General features: G+C 47.4%; 1 protein-coding gene across 5 annotated transcripts in view; it reads right to left on the reverse strand.

Moving 5' to 3' along the window:
- Positions 1-21,796, reverse strand: part of vps25 (vacuolar protein sorting 25 homolog) — a 35,108-nt gene extending 13,312 nt beyond the window's left edge. Inside the window, exons 1-6 of one of the 5 annotated variants that reach the window (XM_085966438.1) lie at positions 21,662-21,787; positions 11,864-12,009; positions 9,971-10,024; positions 9,318-9,406; positions 7,470-7,545; positions 1,999-6,172 (exon numbers count right to left, since the gene is read on the reverse strand). In XM_085966438.1, coding sequence (XP_085822564.1) covers positions 6,060-6,172; positions 7,470-7,545; positions 9,318-9,406; positions 9,971-10,024; positions 11,864-12,009; positions 21,662-21,759 — 576 coding nt within the window. In that variant the 5' untranslated portion in view covers positions 21,760-21,787 and the 3' untranslated portion in view covers positions 1,999-6,059. Of the gene's footprint in view, positions 1-1,998; positions 6,173-6,528; positions 6,750-7,469; positions 7,546-9,317; positions 9,407-9,970; positions 10,025-11,863; positions 12,010-12,457; positions 13,209-21,661 lie in introns of those variants that run through there. The other 4 variants (XM_085966439.1, XM_085966437.1, XM_085966436.1 and 1 more) reach the window with 4 other exon arrangements.
- Between the last annotated feature and the right edge of the window lie 1,109 nt (positions 21,797-22,905).

Here is a 22,905-nt window from a genome sequence, read left to right on the forward strand (position 1 = left end):
TGTCAAATATATGAATGGTGATCACCCCAAAAACACTTTAAAACATTAAATAAAAGTTTTAAAGAATCACATTTTTAAAATTAGTTGAAATTACAATAAATTATTTTAAACAAAAATTTAATTTTTTGAAAAAAAATTAAAGTATTTTACAGGGCTAAAAATAAACTTACCTCTGCAAAAGTATTTTTAAATGATAAATGAGTGAAAAAAAAAATTTCTTTTTACTTTTCTCAACTCTTATGCTGGTAAAAGCAGGCCTTATGCTTTTACCAGGCGTAAGATTTCTAAGGGTTTTCAGCGGGCGGAGGTTCTCCAGAAAGCGGAACTATCCGCCCGCAGAGGCCCTTCTCCAGGGCAGGCGTCCGATCTGTTAAGAGCATTCTTGACAGATCGGAAATGCCGGTTTTCAGCGCATGCGCTTCGCATGCCTGAAACCGGCATTTCCGATGTCCCTACGGGTGTGTACACAGCTCGTACACATCCATAGGCATCGGAATATCCGGCCCATTGTTTAGCCACAGGTCGAGTATTGTGTGTGGCTCTGGGTATCCAATTATTAGAAGGATATTAGAACCATGGAAAGGGTAAAGCGAAGATTCACTAGAATGATACAAGGAATGAATGCCTTTAGTTATATAAGACTAGAAAAAAACTGGGGCTTTATTAAATGAAACAGAGAAAGTTAATGGTAAGATCTAATAGAATTTTTCAAAATTATGAAAATTTTGAGACGGTAAATATTGAAATATTGTTTCTATTGATTGGTGAATCAGTAATAAAGGGGTATAGACTTGTAACTACTTCTGGAAGAATGAAAGTAGAATTTGGAAGATAGTTAGAACATAGAACAGCACCTTTCATGTCCTCAGGACGTCCCAAAGCACTTCACAGCTAATGATGTGTAGTTGCTATAATGTAGGCAAATGCTGCAGCCAATTTACACAAGGTCCCACAAACTAATGAGATAAATTACCAGTTAATCTGTTTTTTTATGTTGGTTGAGGGATAAATGTTGGTCAGGACACCAGAACTCCCCTTCTCTTCTTCGAATAATGCCATGGGATCTTTTACGATCAACCTGTTGGAGCAGATGGGGCTTCGGTTTAACGTCTCATCTGAAAGATAGTACCTCCGACAGTGCAGCACTCCCTCATTGCTGCACTGAAGTGTCAGCTTAGGCGATGTGCTCAAGTCTCTGGAGTGGGGCTTGAACCCACAACCTTCTGATTCAGAGTCACTTGAGCCAAGGCAGACATCTGTAGCACAGACTATAACACAATTTAAAATGAAATTAGATGGAGAAACAGTATTAGAATAGGTAACTTGTTGAAGAGCTAGCACCAGCATAGATGCAATAGGATAAATGGCCTCCTTCTGTTCTGTAAGTTCTGTGATTATATGTTTATATATATGACATGTTTCTCGGGTTGATGCATCTCTAAAGCTATGGTAACTTTTTAAGATTCTTCAGCATCTCTTCAATGTCAAAATTTATAGTGATGTGAGTAGGGAATGTGAATGTTGCATAAACCACATTCAGTGGACTACTGCATGCATTAGCCATTTTGGCACGACCTGCTTCTGTCACCTGATGGAATTGTGGCTTCTTCTAAATGATCTTGATCCACAAAGTCAACACATCCCACACCTGTAAACATCAAAACAAAACTCGTAACATATGGAATTTACAACAGGTATGTAGATAGTTTCTAGAGATACTGTGCAAAGCTCAAAACTTTCCCATCAAGGCTGCCAGTTAACTATTTGCCCATTTTCTTATCAGATGTTTCTCTCCAATGTGCACCTAATTTTTGATTTACCTTTCTACAGGTCTGTCCCTTTCATTTTCTCATCATGCTTGGTGTTCCTACCCACTGTTTTCCAATCCATTTTCATTTAACCCATAGTCACAGATCAAGTCCCAGAAACATTAACATACCAGATTATAACAGTATTGACATACCAACCATTCTGACTCCACAATGCAAAAGTCTTAAATATAAGGAACTCATATTTTATTTATTTGGAAAATAATGAAACCAGAACATGTGATATAAACAAAGTACATACCAGGTAAGCACAGTTTACAGGAAATAAACCACTTGAAACAAAACCTATGTGGCTTTGAGTTACTCAGGGAAGCACGTGTTTGCTTTCTGTAAACCACAACAAACTAACACGTATCCTCGATCCATCTTTAAATATTATATTTTTCTAATTCTTTGCCATCAAGATAAAGAAAAGCTTCCAATGAAATGTCAGTTAATGAAAGCCTCCCCAGTTGGGAGAATGGATTAAACTCTTTCAAGCATTTTTAGGGAACAAACACATGGAATTCTTATCTACGAGAGGAGGATAATGAACATAGGAGCTGGAGTAGGCCATTCAACTCCTCGAACCTGGTCCGCCATTCAGTTAGATCACAGCTGATCTGAGTCTCAACTCCATTTACCTGCCTTTACTCCATATTCCTTGATACCCTCACCTAACAAAAATCGACCAATCTCAGTCTTGAAAATGTCAATTGTCCGAGCATCCATAACCTGGGGAGGGGGGTGGGGGCAGGGGGAAGAGTTCCAGATTTCCACTACCCTTTGTGTGAAAAAGTGCTTCTTGATTTCACTCCTAGCTGGCCGAGCTGTAATTTCAAGATTATGCCCCCTCGTTCTGGATTCCCCCTCCAGAGGAAATAGTTTCTGTCTCTACACTATTGAATGCAAACAAGCATGATAGATCAGAGGTGGCCAAACTATGGACCACAACTGACGTGAACCCGGCTATCACTCTCTGAAGCTTCGGTGACTCCACTCCTGGAATCATCCCCTGTAACGGAGCAGAAAATTCACACAGTTAATTTGTAACTTTGCACTGTGGGGGTGGAAGGACAGATTTTATTCTTTGAATTCAGCGTTTTGTTATTACAGGAAACTTTCGTTTATCCGGAGGTTAAATGTCCGGAAAGCTCTATCTACCGGCAAAATTCAGGAGTCGGTTCAGATAATTTTTTTCTTTTCGTTGCTTCTTTTCTCCAGTCCTGGCTCTGCAAGCATCTCTGTAGCTAAGCAACAGCTTCAGCGAGACGCTTGCAAGCTGCGCCGACTGTTTTGAAGCTGTTGCTAAGCAACAGGGTTTGTTGCTTCACACGGAGCTCTGAGCTCCGTATGTTTTAACATTAGCGCTGGTTTCTACGGCAGTTTTGATCTAACGGCACCAGCTCGGTCCCGTCGGTGCCGGATACCAGAAAGTTTCCTGTATAATGTTTCATATGTAACCATATGTAACCTCCATGGCATGTAACCAAGTCACCAAAGAAGACGAAAAGTTTAAACATCCCTGCAGTTAATGATAATCGACTTCTTGTCCATGTTAATCTCAATACAAGTATTTGGAATAAAAAAGACAATATTCACTTTGAGGGCTTTTCAAATATATATATATTTGAATTATCTCAGTACTCACTTTAACTTGAAGCAAAGTTTAAAGAATATTCATTCAAAAAGATACCGCAGAAACTGTGCTGCACGCATCAGCTACCATTCTATGCATCAGGTCACAAAATAACTGCAGAATTCTAATTGATTTCTTAAAGAAACTACGTAAAAAAATCTTGTTTGACGAATTATACTTGACCAATCAGCCTCTATATTTGACTTGCCATAAGAGACTGCATGGACCAACTCGCACAGATTTCAATTAAAAGCTAACTACAGCCAAATTGGAATGGTTCCCTCACTTTAAACTGGTTACCACCTGTGTAAAGCTAGCTCTTTAATAAAAGAAAAGATTAGCATTTATATAGCGCCTTTCACGACCTCAGGACGTCCCAAAGCGCTTCACAGCCAGTGAAGTACTTTTGAAGTGTAGTCACTGTTGTAATGTAGGAAATGTGGCAGCCAATTTGCGCACAGCAAGCTCCCACAAACAGCAATGAGATAAGTGACCCAGATAATGTATTTTTAGTGCTGCTGATTGAGGGATAAATATTGGCTAGGGCATCGGGGAGAACTCCCCTACTCTTCTTTGAATAGTGCCATGGGATCTTTTACATCCACCTGAGGGGGCAGACAAGGCCCCGGCTTAATGTCTCATCCAAAAGACGGCGCCTCCGACAGTGCAGCAAGTGCCAGCCTAGGTTATGGGTTCATGTCTCTGGACAAGACAGGAATTCACAGCATAAAATTCCACTACTATAACCCCATCGCTACAGCCATTAATTGTGCACCCAGTTAGAAAGTTCAAGCTAAATATTAATATTTTCATGTCATGTTGACTTACATCACAAAATCTAACATTCAAGTCAAAATATCAGCACCGCAAACAGGTTTGATTTTTTGGGGGGTGGGGGCTGCAATGGAGGTTGAGTCATTAAACAGCAATAGAGAAATCTTGGAAACGCAAAATTAATTCCAAAGTCAACAGTTATATATTATTCTGTTGTGGTGTTTGAAGAATTCTGCCAACTGTGGAAAATTCTAGGTCTATCCAATTTGGGTAGCGACTGGATCCATTTCTTCTACCCCAGGAGTTTTCCTAGGGTGAGACCTGGAATTCCCAGCACTATCACATTTACAATATAAAGTACTTATGAATGCTTAGCACTTTCATGAGGTTTGTGTTCCATTGCCAGCACTGGTGACATTTTGCATTCATACGTTTTGCCTTTTATACTGGCTAGTTGCAGGCATTATTTAACCAAAAAAACTCAACTGTTCAAAGCCATGAAAGCACAGATAACTCTCAGTCTCAGCAGGGGATTCTCTGCTATCTAATGCTTTAAGACACAGACAGAAATTAAGAACACTGCATTAGAGAAAAGATCCACAGGTTGAAAAATACTGGTAGACTATCCTTTATCCGAACTTCCGAAAACCTCTAAAAACCGAAAGTTTTTTTGTTCAGCGTAAGTCGTGCGCACGACATGACCAGAGTGGCGCACGACTTACGCTGAGCAGGGCAGAGGGTCAGAGTTCCCTCCTGGGTAGGAGATTGCAGGCCGAGCCGGGCAGTGTGAAGGAGGTACCGGGAGAGTGAACCCAACAATACAGCGGCCCGTCCGATATTCTTTTCTCCCCCCCGACCCGACCCGCGGCCCGTCCAATATTCTTTTCTCCCCCCCGACCCGAACCGCGGCCCGTCCGATATTCTTTTCTCCCGACCCAACCCGTGACCCGTTCGATATTCTTTTCTCCCCCCCGACCCCGACCTGAACCGCGGCCCGTCCGATATTCTTTTCTCCACCCCCACCCGACCTGATTTGCGGGCCAGCTTAGTAGGAGTCAGCCGATATCCGGCTTTCCAGAGAAGCAGGAAGGGGAATGAGACACGGAACAGTCGCAAGAGGTAGCCTGAACTTTTACAATTTATATTAAATACAAATTTCCCAGTCTTATAATAATACCTTCTGAAATCCGAAAAATTCCGAAAACCGAAACTCAGCTGGTCCCAAGGCTTTCGGATAAGGGATAGTGTACCTGTACTGGTAATGTACGAGAAATCGACCAACTAATCTCTGCCACTGTCCCCGAGCAAGTTCAGGACAGGCTTTATGAAGTTACACCAAGAGGGGCGGTGGAGCCTTTTCCACATCATTTTAATCAATTTAACTTTAATTGCGAGCTGGCATAATCGCAATTGAAGTAGGGAAAACAAATATTATTGTAGGTTTGCAATATATTGAATTCCCTCTTGTAATCCTTTAACTCTGTACCTGTACGGCTCGGCTGTGTGTAAATATTCTGTTTATGAATTTTTTTCGCTGTTGGTACACGCAGGGATCAGTACAGTGCAATCAGTAATGCTGCATTTTCCACTCAGTACATGGAACCTTAATTGCATTAAGATTAGATGAAGAATAAAAAGGAGATTGCAGTTGCAAGCAGCCAGACTGTACATTACAATCAAGTCAATGGCATGACAAAGTTTCGTCTGGAGATTTGTACTTCAATACGCTCTTCCTCGGGGCGGGGTGGCTAGTCTTCATTGCCACTAACTGTAAAGTCTTCATTATGTACCCAATCTGTACAAGTCTCCAGCAGCTGCTCAGACCAGCAAGGATGCCATCAGAAGAACTTGACCCCTTTGCTGTCGGGAAGGGTGATGATCTCTGCCTTTCGCTCAGATTGCAGAGCTTGCAGTGCCCGTAGCAGAAGCCACTCCTCCAAACCATGGAACTCTAGCAAGGACAGAACATCGTCATGGCTTTCATCACAGGCACTATTTGCAATCTTATTGACAACATAACTCCCCTGGTAAATTTCCATAGGATTGAGTACAAGTCAGGGAGATCTTTATAATGATGGAAATTGCTTGAAAGGTACAGCAGGCCCATCAGCATTTGAAGGAAAAAGGCAGGTTACCATTCCTTATCTGACCTTTCAACAGTATGGCACTTTTGACAAAGAGTCACACATAAAACAGCTACCTATCTTTTCTCATTCACTAACTGACCTGCTGTGTATTTTCTTTATGTCAGATTGGAGCATTGGATTCTTTTCATCTCTATGAGAACACTAACTCTGAAGAGTGACAGACTTTTTGGCTGGAAAAACATATTCCTCATTTTATTTTGCAATACGATATTCTCCAACATTAAAAACAATGAATGTTACAGAACTGAAAAGCTGAAAGCTGAGGATGGCCCATCCTCATGTATGGCTGATGTGTTGCCATCATAGAGATAGTGTAAATAGTGAAAGATTATTTCCACTGGTTGATGAAATGGCAACAAGAAAGCACAGACAGGATTATCACTAGAAAAAGGAAGGGAGAAGTTAGAAAATACATCTTCACAGGGAGGGTTATTAGAATATGCAATGCTTTACCACATTAATGCACAGACGGCAACATCATTTAAAAAGGGGCCTGGATAAGTGTGTGACGAGAAAGAATATGAAAGGATACAAGGAAAGGGCAGAGGAAATGAGAAAGTAGACAACTCCAGTTAAAGAGCTAGCACTGGCACAGATGTAATGGGCCGAACAGTCTCCTTCTGTGCTGTAAATTCTATGGTTCTCAATTAGGTAATAAACTGATGAACCACAAGGAACAATCACCCGATGCTTTTTACTTTATTGATTGGGGGTAGCATAGCTTAAGAGCTAAATGTAGTAGGACATGAGTATGTAACCAGAATTCCGTATTCAGTGAGCTCCTGACTTCGGTCTATTGCTTCCAGGTTCTCGGAGCAGTACATCAGGAAAGGTTATTATGTTTCGTTTGTTAAGTTTGTTTCATCCAAAGTAGGCAAACCAGTTTGTCAACCATACATTGATAACTGAGCAAGTTTATTCTATGAAAAGGGTTCACAGAAAAGTGATGGCATTAGAACTGTGGAAGGGTGCTTGGTTGAATTCTACATAACAGAAGTCAGATTATACACAGAGAGAAAAACAGGAACAAACAATTGAAAGGAAAGACAACTAGCCTATTGCCTAGTCATTTAATAACAGGTAATGATCAATGCACCTTACCTTCACCCTCAGTGTCATCTCCATTGGAGAGTTCATAAAATGTAAATACAGAGTTTGTCATGGCATTCTTTGAAACCTGCAAAAGACATCAATACCAGACACTGATACACAAGATAAACAGCTTTAAAGAAAACAAATGGTTCTCAGCGCAGGAAGTTTAGGCACGGCTATAGTCAAGGTAATTACGGCTAAATTTAAGGTAATCTAACTCACGTCACTTTGTTGGGTTGGCATTGAATGGCAGAGTAATGAAAGACTGATGAAATCAGCACTTAAAACCAATTCATAAATACTAACGGTTTTGGTGATCCGAGACTATTTTTATTTTGGACAAAACGCCTATATCATTCTGTCATGTTTCGCTGGCACTTGGCAGCTTCACGTGACACAATTTTGGTAGATGTTAAAGATCTCAATTCTAAAAAGAATGGGGAGTTCTCTGGTGACCCGGTGAACATTCCTCCTTCAAGCTATGCAGATTTACTGGTTGTTCATCTCGTTGCTGTTTCAGGGATCCTGCTGTGCACACCATGCTGCGCTTGCCTAGGACAGTGGCTGCATTTCAAAGGAATTAATTGTACATGAAGGGATGCTCGACGTTTGAGACATAATGCTATATAAATGCAAGTCTTGTTTTTACTGGGTTGCTTCTAGATTAGATTTCCACCTTTGGGTGCGTGCTCCCTGCACACTCTAACTGGATTAGGCGAATTGTGAAATTCAATGGTTTTCAACAAAGATAAAACAACTTTGGAATAGAATATATTTTCTTGAAGCATTACAATCCTGAAGTAGTTGTACAACAACATAATTTGCTGCAGTTTTCTGACTTTAGGATAAGTTGGGAGAAATTGTTTCTGTTTTTACTCATCAAACTGAGGTACATCAGCACTGGGTAAATGGAAGGTTGTTCCATTTTTTGCAGCCTCATTTTTTAAATACGATCTGTAGCAAGAATGCACAGGTCAGATATAGGCCATGCGCAAAATAAACCCCACCGTACTCTGCCCTAACTGCACCTGCATGGTATTTCCATTTCACACACATCCTTGTAGCCTCTGAGATTCGCAATCCAGTGCAAATTTGTCTAGAATTATGATCAGTTTTGTGTGGGCTTCCATTCACCGGGCGGGTGAAAGACCAGCGTGCTAACCACTGCCAAGTCTTTTGAAAATATATGCAAACTGCTTCATTTTGAACATGTACAAAATTGCTTTCCATTTTACAAACATTACAGGAAACTTTCGATTAACCGGCCACTAAATAACCGGAACGCTCTATCCACCAGTAAAATTCAGGAGTCGGTTCAGGTAACTTTTTTTTACTTTTAGTTACTTTTTTTCTCCATTTGTGGCTGTGCAAGGGTGTAGCTGAAGCTGTTGCTAAGCTACAGAAATGCTTGCAACTTGTGCCGATTGTTTTGAAGCTGTAGGGTTTGTTGCTTTACAGAGCTCCGTATCTTTTACTATAGCGTTCTGTTATCCGGCATTGTTGATGGACCGGCACCAGGTCGGTCCCGTCCGTGCCGGATACCAGAAAGTTTCCTGTACATTGTTATTCTTTTTGTTTCTCTTTTGCTTCCCAATTTAGCTTGAAGAAGAAAAAGGGAACAATGCTACGAGTTTCTCCTCGTTATGTTAAGTTGCTGTTCATAGAGCTTTTTGTTAAGGAGAGATCTACCTATCACCAGTTACTCTACAAGACTGCCAACACGAATGTGGCAAAAAAGGGGGATTAGCGGTGAATTAACTTCTAAACCCTCGATGTATTTGTCAGGGCGTTTGCTGTACGGTGTGGAATTTGTTACAAGAACACGTGTAGAAAGCACGCAGTAAAGCAAGTTCTTACCCACTGATACACAAGCTTTCCCCACTCTTCTGGTCTCCTCCACATTATGAGACAGCGAGTTTTATTTTTATCAATCCACTCTAAGTTTCCTAAAAGCAAAACAAATTACAGATAAAGTCCTTAAAAACACATTTTGTGAGCTACATATTTCTTGATATTAAATTCAATACAAAAACAGTGAAAACACAAGCATGGTACTGCCAGTGCTCTAGTCCCTTACACAGGTGGTCATTCACCATACATGAGCTTACGCATCCAGTATCAGACCATTTGATCATGCAAGGCGCCATAGCCAAGGCCAATCTTGTCCTTACTGGACGATTTTTGCCTTCCCGCCCCAGGACACAGAGATCGATTGTAATACCCTGTTGCCGCCTTTCCTGAGATCAGCTAACTCGGCATAAACCATGGAGCATCTTAGTCTGCACGAGCCAGTACCACACCATGTGGTGGGTGTACTCACAGAGCCAGCAGCGAGCCCAGTGGGCAGCTTACATAATAAGCAAATTTATTCACAAAGGTAACAATATGTACGCCGAGATGAAACACTTGCTATTTATAGCTCTATTAAAATTATAGGGGAAAATCTAGTCTAAACTTGGAAGAAATTTTACAACTCTTGCTTAAACTTTGGTTTTACTCTGTGCACCAACCTTTTTTCCGGAGTTCTTCAAATACAACTTGGATAGCTTCTATGGGGAACTTCCCTTTATATCAAAGTTAAGGGAAAATATCACGCCTTGTAATAATATTTCTTGACTATGCTCTGGAGAGCATTGTCTCACCTACTGTCGGCAAAACTGATTTCGTCCACCAAGTGCTTCCATTTTGCAACATACTGTAAGGATACAATACTTTCTACTATACAACATTTAACCTGTCTTGTTGAAGTGATGTTGGCGCTGTATTGGCAAGTTATGAGGTCCATTTAAGTTCCTGCTGCGGAAGCTCCACTCACCGGGGTCAACCTATACAGCATAGATACGCTATCTACGATTTTTGTTTTGCCACAGCAGATATCATCAGTAATGTGATAACGTCACTGCATCACTGATCACGAAATCAGTAGTTAACCCCCACCTTCAGTATTGTGCACAGTTCAGGACACCATCCAACAGAGGGGACATTCTGGCCTTGGAGGGAATAAAAGGCAACTATGTTGATAAATGGGATTGAGCACCTGTTCTACAAGAGGAGTACAAAGATACGGTTATATTGCATAAACAGCAACTTAGAGCTGATCGATCAAATTGGGAATGGATAAACTGGATCAAAGAATTGCTCAATATTAATAGGATAAGGGCTTGTGGATTCAAGCTTGGATGAGAAAATATGAATTTGGTTAATATATATCTTCGGGTTTCAAACATGTGGCTAGCTTGGGTGAGTACAGCAAGTTCGCTCTCTGTATCTGAGATTGATACTGATGCTGGGTGCCCCAAATTGAAAAGTGCCCCATTCTTACAAGTAACATCCTTCACCGTGATGAACACAAAATGATTCTCCAAAACGTTTAAACAAATTTACAATTTGCAGGACACTCTGCCAGACAGCAAAGTCTTTGTAAAGAGTCTCTTCATAATGAAGTCCTGTGTTTTTCAAAAACATGTTACTAGTGCCAAGGAATATAACAACCTATCAAATTAGGAATGTAGGGAGATGATTTACTATCTTGTTAAAAGACAAGGTGTCTAGAGAGGGAAATACAGTACTTCCTCCTCTATATTTTTGTACACGCTTATTTTTAAAATGGGAGCTGCTAGCTATAGGCAGAACGGGTTATAAATTTGGGACTGCCATTTCATGAAACGAGTGCACTCCACTGATGTCACCAGTTTGGGAGAGGGGGAGCAAAAGGAAATAAGAAATGTAACTTATAATAATTTAAGTATTTCTTCCTACAGTCACTATCGCCTTTAAGTGAAGAAGAATTCCCCAGCTACTCAAACTTTGAACTACAGTGTTTAACCTATTAACAAACATCACTCTACAGTGGAAAGAAATCTAGGGAATAAACAACCAACACATAGTGGGGAAAAAAAGAGCTCACTCTCACACACCTCCCAGCAACATTTTAGAAGGAGGAATGGGACTGGAGACAGAAAAATAAGGACATTTTAGTTGACTTCTGTAGGCTACGAACTGTGCTCTAGAGCAAACTATGTCCACTCACTGGTGAGTTGGTAACGAGAGGGTGTAAATTTAAGATCATCTCCAAAAGATTGAGGAGATAGGTTAGGAGAATTTTCTTTACATAGAGTATTAGGACACAGGCCTTATCAAAAACAGTGGTAAAAATATTATCCGCAAGAGCTTTTAAAAGAGAAATGGATAAATATTTTTAAAAGGGCAAAAGAACGGGAGTAAGTGGATAGCTCTTTCAGAGAGCCAGCACAGGTGTGATGGGCCAAACGGCCTCCTGCTCTGCTGTAAAATTCGAGGTTTCTATGAAACCTAATAGTTGACAGCAGGTGAAAATCAACAAAAACCACGTCTACCATTTGCTGAAGTTTAACATTCCGCCCGTCTGACACAGTAAAGGATACGCTGGATCTTGTTATTGTTGAAGAGCGGGCTTTCTTGGGCTTCCAGTACATCGATAGTGTAAAGCTTGTGATAGCGCAGATAGGAGAGCACCAGTGAGCACCATGCCGCCAGCTGCTTGCGCTGGGTGCTAACATTTGGCTGTAGTCTAGAAATGGACAAAAAAAGTAAAAATATAAAGAACTGTATGGGTGATAAAATGTTTTCTGGTGTCCAAGTAATTTAACACGAGTTGCTTTAAAAACACGGTCATAACTTGGTCTCATAACAATACATCTCAAAAGTAGTTCACTGTATGAAACATATTAAGACATTTCAACATGATGAAGCACTTTTTTAATTACAAATATTTATTTATTTCAGTGGATGAGTTGACTTTCCAGTATATGAATTAATCAATATTAGTACAAATGTGACGTTGAAATGTTTACACGGGAGTGTTGGGCTCAGGATAATCCTCATCCTTCACTTTTAATACAGGCTCATGGACTCGAGATGGAGAAACATCTGATTTAATCATCTTTATTGATCAATGCATTTATGCAAACCCAGCACACGCAGTGCTTATGGGATTAACATCAATTATACTCACATACCAAGAACTCATCGGGGTTTTGTGAACCGCGTCCTCTGACCACTCACGGTAGTCTCGGTAAAACTACTTCAAAGTTCCTAAAGTGTGCTGTATCTTTAGGTGGTTAATTACGGAAGGTAAACGTGATGTTAGTACGTGCGGTTAGTGCGTCAATGCGCAGGGTTAATATGTAAGGGCGTTAGTGGTCGCGCAAACACACCCCCTCCCCCGGCACATGCTCATTAGTGAAATTGTGTGCTTATTGTTCTCCGGCATGATCAACTAAGGTTGGCCTTCAGAATCTTTGCTTCCTTATCTCGCTAGATATTGATTACACCGAGACCTATTCTTCATTCACACGCCTCGCACACCTTTCCAGGTACGTGGGCATCTGTCCAACAATTAATATTCCATTCTCAACTCATCCTACACTTAACTCATTGGTCTTTTATCCTTGTGTGTCCAGAGTGTGATTTAATCCAATTTAACCCCTACTGCGATCACAGCTGAACTATATGTCTACATGCCTGCAACTATTCTACCAAGCCTACTGATCCTTACAAGGACCATCAAACCAAGAGAAAAGGACTGATCTTTGTCTAGAACATAAACCCTTAAATGGTATTAGGTCAGACTTGGCTGGTAAAATTGTAATGGCAACACTATGAGGGAATTAATGCTGTTTCTCTTGAAAGTTGCTATATCTGACTAGTCAGGACGCTTAGTTCTGGAGAGGGAAGGAGAAACCTGTATAGTTGCCCTGTCGCTGAACTGCAGCAAGCATGTCCCTCAACAAAAGACAAGCCAAGATTACATTAATCTTACCACCTCACCCTGTCACTGACAGGCCGCGTACAATAAGTTCACACAAGGCAAGATCAAACTGGAGATTAAAAAAACAAAAGAATTGGCATTGGATAGCTTCTCAGAAGCAAATACATTCTTGTCCTAACACCAAAATTCAGCTTTGTATGCGACTATGTTTACACGGAGGCTGCGTTTTCTTTAATGAATTAGCATATTTCTGCTGAAAAGGAAGACTGTCTGCTGATCTTTGCCAGCAATGGGGAAAAACTGGTTCAATATCCAGAAAAACTTTCTCTTTTGTTGCAATCATGCTATATTTAGAATCCCTTCCCCAAGCAGCAATCACTACTGGTGACTTAATGATGGGTAAAATTAACACCCATTGACGTATTTGGTTAACCTTTGTTTCTTTTAGCTTAAACTTTAAAATGACATCTCCCAATAAAGCGAGACAAGCAGCAAGTGAGATTTCATTATTTACATTCCCTCCCCCCTGACAGGTGCGTGCAGAGCGGAGCTCCCTGTTGGTCTGCTTCTCAACTTGACTCATCTAGAAGATGGAGGAAAATCAAAAAAAGGGAAAGGCACAGAAGAGTGAAACTTTTGCTTTTTTAAAAACAATTCTTACAAATTTTCTCCCCTTCTCTACTAAAGGTGTTGACTCTTTGCTGGCGCGCAGTCCATGGGCATTAGCCACCCTCCAGTAATTTGGCCATTCTTCATGAGTGAGGCTAGATAATATTGGCAGGCTACACAACTGCAGGCAAGCCCAATTCTGGGCTCACTGGACACCCGCACACACATATCTTCCAGTAGGAGTTGCTGGATGGCAATCAGGAATGGGAACGCTGGTGGATTTTCCCCTCTCTAACCCACTGATCCTGAGGCCAATTGTAGCACCCCTACTGAGTTCAACCAACTCAGACCAGGAATCAGACACCTTTCTGGTCTGTGGGGCTTAATTGTTTACTACCTTAATTAAGTGAGGAATTGGAAAAGCCAGCCTTTAAGTTTCCAATATAAGGAAATAGCCAACTGCCCCATTCAGTTTATTAGAAATTGCACAGGGACCAGCAGTACAATGTACTACATTGACTGGAGAGTAGTGTAATATAACTTGGTGCTGTCATATCCTCGTGTTCAAAGCCCTCCATGGCTTCGCCTCTCTCTATATCTGTAACCTTTAACAGCCTTACAACCCTCTAAGAACTCTGCGTTCCTCCAACTCTGGACACTTGTGCAACCCCTGCCCCAACATTGTCGGCCATGCCTTTAGCAGTCTCGGCCCTAAGCTCTGGAATTCCCTTGCTAAACCTCTGTCTCTCCACCTCTCCCTCCTCCTTTAAGACCCTCCTTAAAACTGACCTCTCGGACCAAGCTTTGACCTTTCACCTGTCCTAATATCTCCTCCTTTGACTTGGGTATCGATGTTTGTCCTGTTACACTCCTGTGAAGTGCCTTGGGACATTTTCCTACAGTAAAGGCTCTATATAAATGCAAATTCTTGTTGTTTGTTGTCTCCTCGCACAGTTTGAAAAGCTGACAGCAGCGTCAACCACTACCTGCAGCAAGAAATAAGAGTGACAGGCAACAACTAGTCACACCCAATCAGTGTCAGTATAGTAACATCCATAGAGACAATGCAGAGAATAATGAGGCTGAACCCCAGTGTGAGTGGGAAGTGCAATGATGAACAATATGATAAATGAGGCCTCATAAAGGAATGTCTCAGTGAATCTCTTATAGAGATGTATGATACTTAATGGGATAGAGAAAGTAAACCCAAAAAAATACTATCAGATATGCCAGGGGAGAACAAGGAGGTGCATACAGTTCAGGGTTGTGAAGGACAAGTTATGGACAGAAGTAGTGCTTTACACAAAGGGTGATCAATAGCTGAAATGGTTTGCCAGGAAGAGTGTTTGAGGCCAGAACACTGAATTCATTGGTAGGATAGACCTGAAAGGATACACTCAAAATGGCCAGAAGGGCATTCTTTAACAGCACCTATATTGTGCGTTAGCATGTTGTAGATCCAGAGTTAGCAACAGGTTTCTTTTAGAACTGGCTCTCAGTGCCTGATGTAACAAGAACAGCGTTAATGATTTTTATTACTAACGTGACTAGACCGTTAAAGGGTTTATTTGTACTTTTTTTAAAACAAAAGTACGACATACTTTCATGCTTCTGTAGCCTCTTAAAAATGAGTTGATTAATCAGCTCCTCCAACCTCCTGCTAACTCAGCTGGAGTGATCATTGCAATAGTTGAGACTAGTAATCTACAACATCCTCTGACAGATCTGAGGAGTTTTGCAATCTACAATGTGGATCACGAGTGTAAAATAAATCATATTCTATCACATCGGCAAAATCAGAAGACTTGGTAAGTGCTCACTCAGCACTGGAATCAGGCGCTAATCCTGCTTGCTGGCATTTTTATAGCTATTATTACTGCTTCTCCACTTTATTTTTTAGTCTACAACTTTGTCAAGGAAACTGGCAGGCACTTGAGGGGCTCCAGCACTCAGGAAACCAGCTGAGAGAACACGGGCAGTGTGAGAGAGATAGATAGAGAGAGAGAGAGAGCAACTATCCAGCACTCAGGAAACCAGCTGAGAGAACACGGGCAGTGTGAGAGAGATAGATAGAGAGAGAGAGCAACTATCCAGCACAGGAAACCAGCTGAGAGAACACAGGCAGTGTGAGAGAGATAGAGAGCAACTATCCGGCAGTGTGAGAGAGAGTGAGCAACTATCCAGCACTCAGGAGATCAGCTGAGAGAACACGGGCAGTGTGAGAGAGATAGATAGAGAGAGAGAGCAACTATCCAGCACTCAGAAAACCAGCTGAGAGAACACGGGCAGTGCGAGAGAGAGAGAGAGAGAGAGAGAAACTATCCAGCATAGGAAACCAGCTGAGAGAACACAGGCAGTGTGAGAGAGATAGATAGAGAGAGCGCAACTATCCAGCACAGGAAACCAGCTGAGAGAACACAGGCAGTGCGAGAGAGAGAGAGAGCAACTATCCAGCACTCAGGAAACCAGCTGAGAGAACACGGGCAGTGTGAGAGAGATAGATAGATAGAGAGAGAGAGACCATCAGTCGCACCTATGCTATTAGGTTAGCTTTTAATTGAGGAGCAGGAAGTGTGATTTTTTCCTAATTTTACCTACAATTGCTCTGCGATCTTTCAGAACAATTTTCAGTGACAAATTATTAACCTTAATTATTGTGGTCCAGCAGAATTGTGGTGCAGCTGGGGTGGGTGGGAGCACGGACACGTCGCCTGCTCAACCCACCCAAGCTGAAAACGGTAAGTAGTGTTAGTGATTCTTCCAACGCTACGAATTAAGAAATACCACAAGTACATTTGGAACAAGAAAAGGTAATTCAAACCGTTACTTCTGTAGTTCATACCTGGCTGCCTCGATCATGGACCTGCCTCACGCCCAAGGCCTCTGTACTCTCTTCCTAATCCCCATGTGAATCAAACAGATCTATTAATCTCTCTATATATTCGACTCCCTTTTTCAGAAAAGAGGCACTGACTCAGTCCCTCAACTGACTCAATTAACGACTTTATTTAGTGGTCTTTAATGGTCTGTTCTATGTAGTCACTACAGTATGTTATGGAGAAAACAATTTCTTCTAATCGTACCTCACTCTCACTGTCGCTGAAGCTTTATCTGGGCCTTCGTCACCTCCTGGCTCGATTTCTTTCATCATTCCCTTCAGCAGCTTTCTGAGTTCCAACCTTCTTAAACTACTCCTTGTCCAAATCCCTATCCTACACTATCTCTATTCACATCAATCTCCACTGACTCAATATCCTTCAATGCATCAAACTTGCAATCCTTGTCCTCATCTACAAATCCCTCCAGGCTTTGACCCCTACCTCTGCACTCTCAGCCCCGCACTCTGAACCGCTCTCCCGCCAACTTGCTACCTCTCGGTCCCTTTGATCATGCATTGGGTCACCTCCACTAACCAACCCTGTTCAGCTTCTTGTTATTGTGTCTGTGAAGCACTTTGTGACATTGTCTAACATTGAAGATGCTAAAATAATGCAAGTTGTTAATTTATACCATGGGGGGGGGGGAAAGAGAGAGCTGGGTCGGGCGGGGGGGGGGGAAAGAGAGAGCTGGGTCGGGCGGGGGGGGGGGAAAGAGAGAGCTGGGTCGGGCGGGGGGGGGGGGGAAAAGAGAGAGCTGGGTCGGGCGGGGGGGGGGGGGAAAGAGAGAGCTGGGTCGGGCGGGGGGGGGAAAGAGAGAGCTGGGTCCGGGGGGGGGGGGGGGGGAAGAAAGAGAGAGCTGGGTCCGGGGGGGGGAGAGAAAGAGAGAGCTGGGTCCGGGGGGGGGGGGGAGAGAAAGAGAGAGCTGGGTCCGGGGGGGGGGGGGGGGGGAAAGAGAGAGCTGGGTCGGGCGGGGGGGGGAAAGAGAGAGCTGGGTCGGGCGGGGGGGGGGAAAGAGAGAGCTGGGTCGGGCGGGGGGGGGGAAAGAGAGAGCTGGGTCGGGCGGGGGGGGGGGGGGAAAGAGAGAGCTGGGTCGGGCGGGGGGGGGAAAGAGAGAGCTGGGTCCGGGGGGGGGGGGGGGGGGGGGGGAAGAAAGAGAGAGCTGGGTCCGGGGGGGGGGGGGGGGGGGGGGGAGAAAGAGAGAGCTGGGTCCGGGGGGGGGAGAGAAAGAGAGAGCTGGGTCCGGGGGGGGGGAGAGAAAGAGAGAGCTGGGTCCGGGGGGGGGGGGGGGGGGGAAAGAGAGAGCTGGGTCCGGGGGGGGGAGAGAAAGAGAGAGCTGGGTCCGGGGGGGGGGGGGGGGGGAGAGAAGAGAGAGCTGGGTCCGGGGGGGGGGGGGGGGGGGAAGAGAGAGCTGGGTCCGGGGGGGGGGGGGGGGGAAGAGAGAGCTGGGTCCGGGGGGGGGGGGGGGGGAAGAAAGAGAGAGCTGGGTCTGGGGGGGGGGGGGGGGGGGGAGAGAGAGAGAGAGAGCTGGGTCCGGGGGGGGGAAGAGAGAGAGAGAGCTGGGTCCGGGGGGGGGGGGGAAAGAGAGAGAGCTGGGTCGGGGGGGGAAAGAGAGAGCTGGGTCTGGGGGGGGAAAGAGAGAGCTGGGTCTGGGGGGGGGGGGGGAGAAAGAGAGAGCTGGGTCTGGGGGGGGGGGGGGAAGAGAGAGCTGGGTCTGGGGGGGGGGAGAGAGAGCTGGGGGGGGGGGAGAGAGAGAGCGAGCTGGGGGGGGGGGGGGAAGAGAGAGAGAGAGCTGGGTCCGGGGGGGGGGAAAGAGAGAGAGCTGGGTCGGGGGGGGAAAGAGAGAGCTGGGTCGGGGGGGGGGGGAAAGAGAGAGCTGGGTCGGGGGGGGGGGGAAAGAGAGAGCTGGGTCGGGGGGGGGGGGGGGAAAGAGAGAGCTGGGTGGGGGGGGGGGGAAAGAGAGAGCTGGGTGGGGGGGGGGGGGAAAGAGAGAGCTGGGTCGGGGGGGGGGGGGAAAGAGAGAGCTGGGTCGGGGGGGGGGGGAAAGAGAGAGCTGGGTCGGGGGGGGGGGGGGGAAAGAGAGAGCTGGGTCGGGGGGGGGGGGAAAGAGAGAGCTGGGTCGGGGGGGGGGAAAGAGAGAGCTGGGTCGGGGGGGGGGAAAGAGAGAGCTGGGTCGGGGGGGGGGGGGAAAGAGAGAGCTGGGTCGGGGGGGGGGGAAGAGAGAGCTGGGTCGGGGGGGGGGAAAGAGAGAGCTGGGTCGGGGGGGGGGGAAAGAGAGAGCTGGGTCGGGGGGGGGGGAAAGAGAGAGCTGGGTCGGGGGGGGGGAAAGAGAGAGCTGGGTCGGGGGGGGGGAAAGAGAGAGCTGGGTCGGGGGGGGGGGAAAGAGAGAGCTGGGTCGGGGGGGGGGGAAAGAGAGAGCTGGGTCGGGGGGGGGGGGGAAAGAGAGAGCTGGGTCGGGGGGGGGGGGAAAGAGAGAGCTGGGTCGGGGGGGGGGGGGAAAGAGAGAGCTGGGTCGGGGGGGGGGGGAAAAGAGAGAGCTGGGTCGGGGGGGGGGGAAAGAGAGAGCTGGGTCGGGGGGGGGGAAAGAGAGAGCTGGGTCGGGGGGGGGGGGAAAGAGAGAGCTGGGTCGGGGGGGGGGGGGGAAAGAGAGAGCTGGGTCGGGGGGGGGGGGGAAAGAGAGAGCTGGGTCGGGGGGGGGGGGGGGAAAGAGAGAGCTGGGTGGGGGGGGGGGGGAAAGAGAGAGCTGGGTCGGGGGGGGGGGGGAAAGAGAGAGCTGGGTCGGGGGGGGGGGGAAAGAGAGAGCTGGGTCGGGGGGGGGGGGAAAGAGAGAGCTGGGTCGGGGGGGGGGGGAAAGAGAGAGCTGGGTCGGGGGGGGGGGGGAAAGAGAGAGCTGGGTCGGGGGGGGGGAAAGAGAGAGCTGGGTCGGGGGGGGGGAAAGAGAGAGCTGGGTCGGGGGGGGGGAAAGAGAGAGCTGGGTCGGGGGGGGGGGAAAGAGAGAGCTGGGTCGGGGGGGGGGAAAGAGAGAGCTGGGTCGGGGGGGGGGAAAGAGAGAGCTGGGTCGGGGGGGGGGGGAAAGAGAGAGCTGGGTCGGGGGGGGGGGGAAAGAGAGAGCTGGGTCGGGGGGGGGAAAGAGAGAGCTGGGTCGGGGGGGGGAAAGAGAGAGCTGGGTCGGGGGGGGGGGGAAAGAGAGAGCTGGGTCGGGGGGGGGGGAAAGAGAGAGCTGGGTCGGGGGGGGGGAAAGAGAGAGCTGGGTCGGGGGGGGGGGAAAGAGAGAGCTGGGTCGGGGGGGGGGAAAGAGAGAGCTGGGTCGGGGGGGGGGGGGAAAGAGAGAGCTGGGTCGGGGGGGGGGGAAAGAGAGAGCTGGGTCGGGGGGGGGGGAAAGAGAGAGCTGGGTCGGGGGGGGGGGGAAAGAGAGAGCTGGGTCGGGGGGGGGGGGAAAGAGAGAGCTGGGTCGGGGGGGGGGGGGAAAGAGAGAGCTGGGTCGGGGGGGGGGGGAAAGAGAGAGCTGGGTCGGGGGGGGGGGGAAAGAGAGAGCTGGGTCGGGGGGGGGGGGGAAAGAGAGAGCTGGGTCGGGGGGGGGGGGAAAGAGAGAGCTGGGTCGGGGGGGGGGGGGAAAAGAGAGAGCTGGGTCGGGGGGGGGGAAAGAGAGAGCTGGGTCGGGGGGGGGGGAAAAGGGAGGAGAGCTGGGTCGGGGGGGGGGGGGAAAGAGAGAGCTGGGTCGGGGGGGGGGGGAAAGAGAGAGCTGGGTCGGGGGGGGGGGGGAAAGAGAGAGCTGGGTCGGGGGGGGGGGGAAAGAGAGAGCTGGGTCGGGGGGGGGGGGAAAGAGAGAGCTGGGTCGGGGGGGGGGGGGAAAGAGAGAGCTGGGTCGGGGGGGGGGGGGGGGGGGGGAAGAGAGAGCTGGGTCGGGGGGGGGGGGGGGGAAGAGAGAGCTGGGTCGGGGGGGGGGGGAAAGAGAGAGCTGGGTCGGGGGGGGGGGGGGGGAAAGAGAGAGCTGGGTCGGGGGGGGGGGGGGAAAGAGAGAGCTGGGTCGGGGGGGGGGGGGGGAAAGAGAGAGCTGGGTCGGGGGGGGGGGGAAAGAGAGAGCTGGGTCGGGGGGGGGGAAGAGAGAGCTGGGTCGGGGGGGGGGGGGAGAAGAGAGAGCTGGGTCGGGGGGGGGGGGGGAAAAGAGAGAGCTGGGTCGGGGGGGGGGGAAAAGAGAGAGCTGGGTCGGGGGGGGGGGAAAAGAGAGAGCTGGGTCGGGGGGGGGGGAAAGAGAGAGCTGGGTCGGGGGGGGGAAAGAGAGAGCTGGGTCGGGGGGGGGAGAGAGAGCTGGGTCGGGGGGGGAGAGAGAGAGAGAGAGCTGGGTCGGGCGGGGGGGGGGGGGGAGAGAGAGCGGGGTCGGGGGAAGAGAGAGCGGGGTCGGGGGGGGGGGGGGAAGAGAGAGAGCGGGGTCGGGGGGGGGGGGGAAGAGAGAGAGCGGGGTCGGGGGGGGGGGGAAGAGAGAGAGCGGGGTCGGGGGGGGGGGGAAGAGAGAGAGCGGGGTCGGGGGGGGGGGAAGAGAGAGAGCGGGGTCGGGGGGGGGAGAGAGAGCGGGGTCGGGGGGGGGAGAGAGAGCGGGGTCGGGGGGGGGGGAGAGAGAGCGGGGTCGGGGGGGGGGGGAGAGCGGGGTCGGGGGGGGGGGGGGGGAGAGCGGGGTCGGGGGGGGGGGGGGGAGAGCGGGGTCGGGGGGGAGAGAGAGCGGGGTCGGGGGGGGGGGGCTAGTTGCTGGGTCGGGAGGGGAAGAGTTGGGGGTGTTGAATTGGGGCGGGGGTCTAGTTTCGGGGGCGGGGCCCCTCCGGACCCATTTTCTTCTCCCTGTCGCCCCACTTCCTCATTCGGGAAGCGATTTTCCCTCCGCCCCAACCCCCGGGATCGGTCTCCGGCTCTTAATTAGTTTTATTTTTTAATTCCGCGTCTCCCGGAAGGTAAACGATTAAAGCGCGACTTACGTGTAGAATGGAGGGAAGTTATACTGCCAGGGCCACTCAAAGCTCATGGCGGAGGCCGGGACCGGAAGGTGCTGCCGCCTTCCTGCTCCCTCCTGCATCAGCGCACAAACTCAAAGTGTCCGACTTCAAACAGTCCCCGCCCCCCCTCACTGACCTTTCAACTCCGTCTCACTCACCCTTCTTGTTGTCCTACTTTTTGCAGAGAGTGGGCTTTGTGACCAAACCTTTGAAACACATTTAAACAAGACACTTTTTTTCTTAACAGATGCTGACCTGCTGAGCATTTGGAACAATTTTTATTTCAGACTTCCAGCCTTTACAGTTTTTACTTTTTATTTAAGAAAAAGAATCGGTGTTATTTTCTTTAGGAGTAATCAATAGGGCCACCCACATGTATAAATTGTCTCGGAGCATTATGCCCAGTAATTAATTAAAGGATTAATTAGCAATCTTGTTGTGCGAGGCCCCTTGGGTCGGAGCGATCATAATATGATCGAATTCTTCATTAAGATGAAGAATGAAGTAGCTGACTCAGAGACTAGGGACCTCAATTTAAATAAAGGAAACTACAATGGTCTGAAGAGCGAGTTGGGTAGGATTGATTGGGGAATGTCACTCAAAGGGTTGACGGTGGATAGGCAATGGCAAACATTCAAAGACCGAATGGATGAACTACAGAATTTGTTCATCCCAGTTTGGCATAAAAATAAAACAAAAAAGGTGACTCAACCGTGGCTAACAAGGGAAATTAGGGATAGCATAAGATCCAAGGAGAGGACATATAAATTGGCCAGAAAAAGCAATAATCCTGAGGATTGGGAGCAGTTTAGGATTCAACAAGGGAGGACAAAGGGATTAATTAAGAAAGGGAAAATAGAATGTGAGAGTAAGCTTGCAGGGAAAATAAAAACTGACTGTAAAAGCTTTTATAGATATGTAAAGAGAAAAAGACTGGTGAAGTCAAGCGTAGGTCCCTTGCAGTCAGAATCAGGGGGAAATTATAATGGGGAACAAAGAAATGGCAGACCAACTAAATACATATTTTGGTTCTGTCTTCACAAAGGAGGACACAAATAACCTCCCAGAGATGCCAGGGAACATAAGATCTGATGAAAGGGTGGAACTGAAAGAAATCAGTATTTGTAGGGAAATGGTGTTAGGAAAATTGATGGGACTGAAGGCCGATAAATCCCCAGGGCCTGATAATCTACATCCTAGGGTACTTAAGGAAGTGGCCCCAGAAA

This window comes from Somniosus microcephalus, chromosome 24 (genome assembly GCF_052327205.1).
Source record: "Somniosus microcephalus isolate GS21.2 chromosome 24, FLI_Smic_1.0, whole genome shotgun sequence".
Classification (NCBI taxonomy): Eukaryota; Metazoa; Chordata; class Chondrichthyes; order Squaliformes; family Somniosidae; genus Somniosus; species Somniosus microcephalus.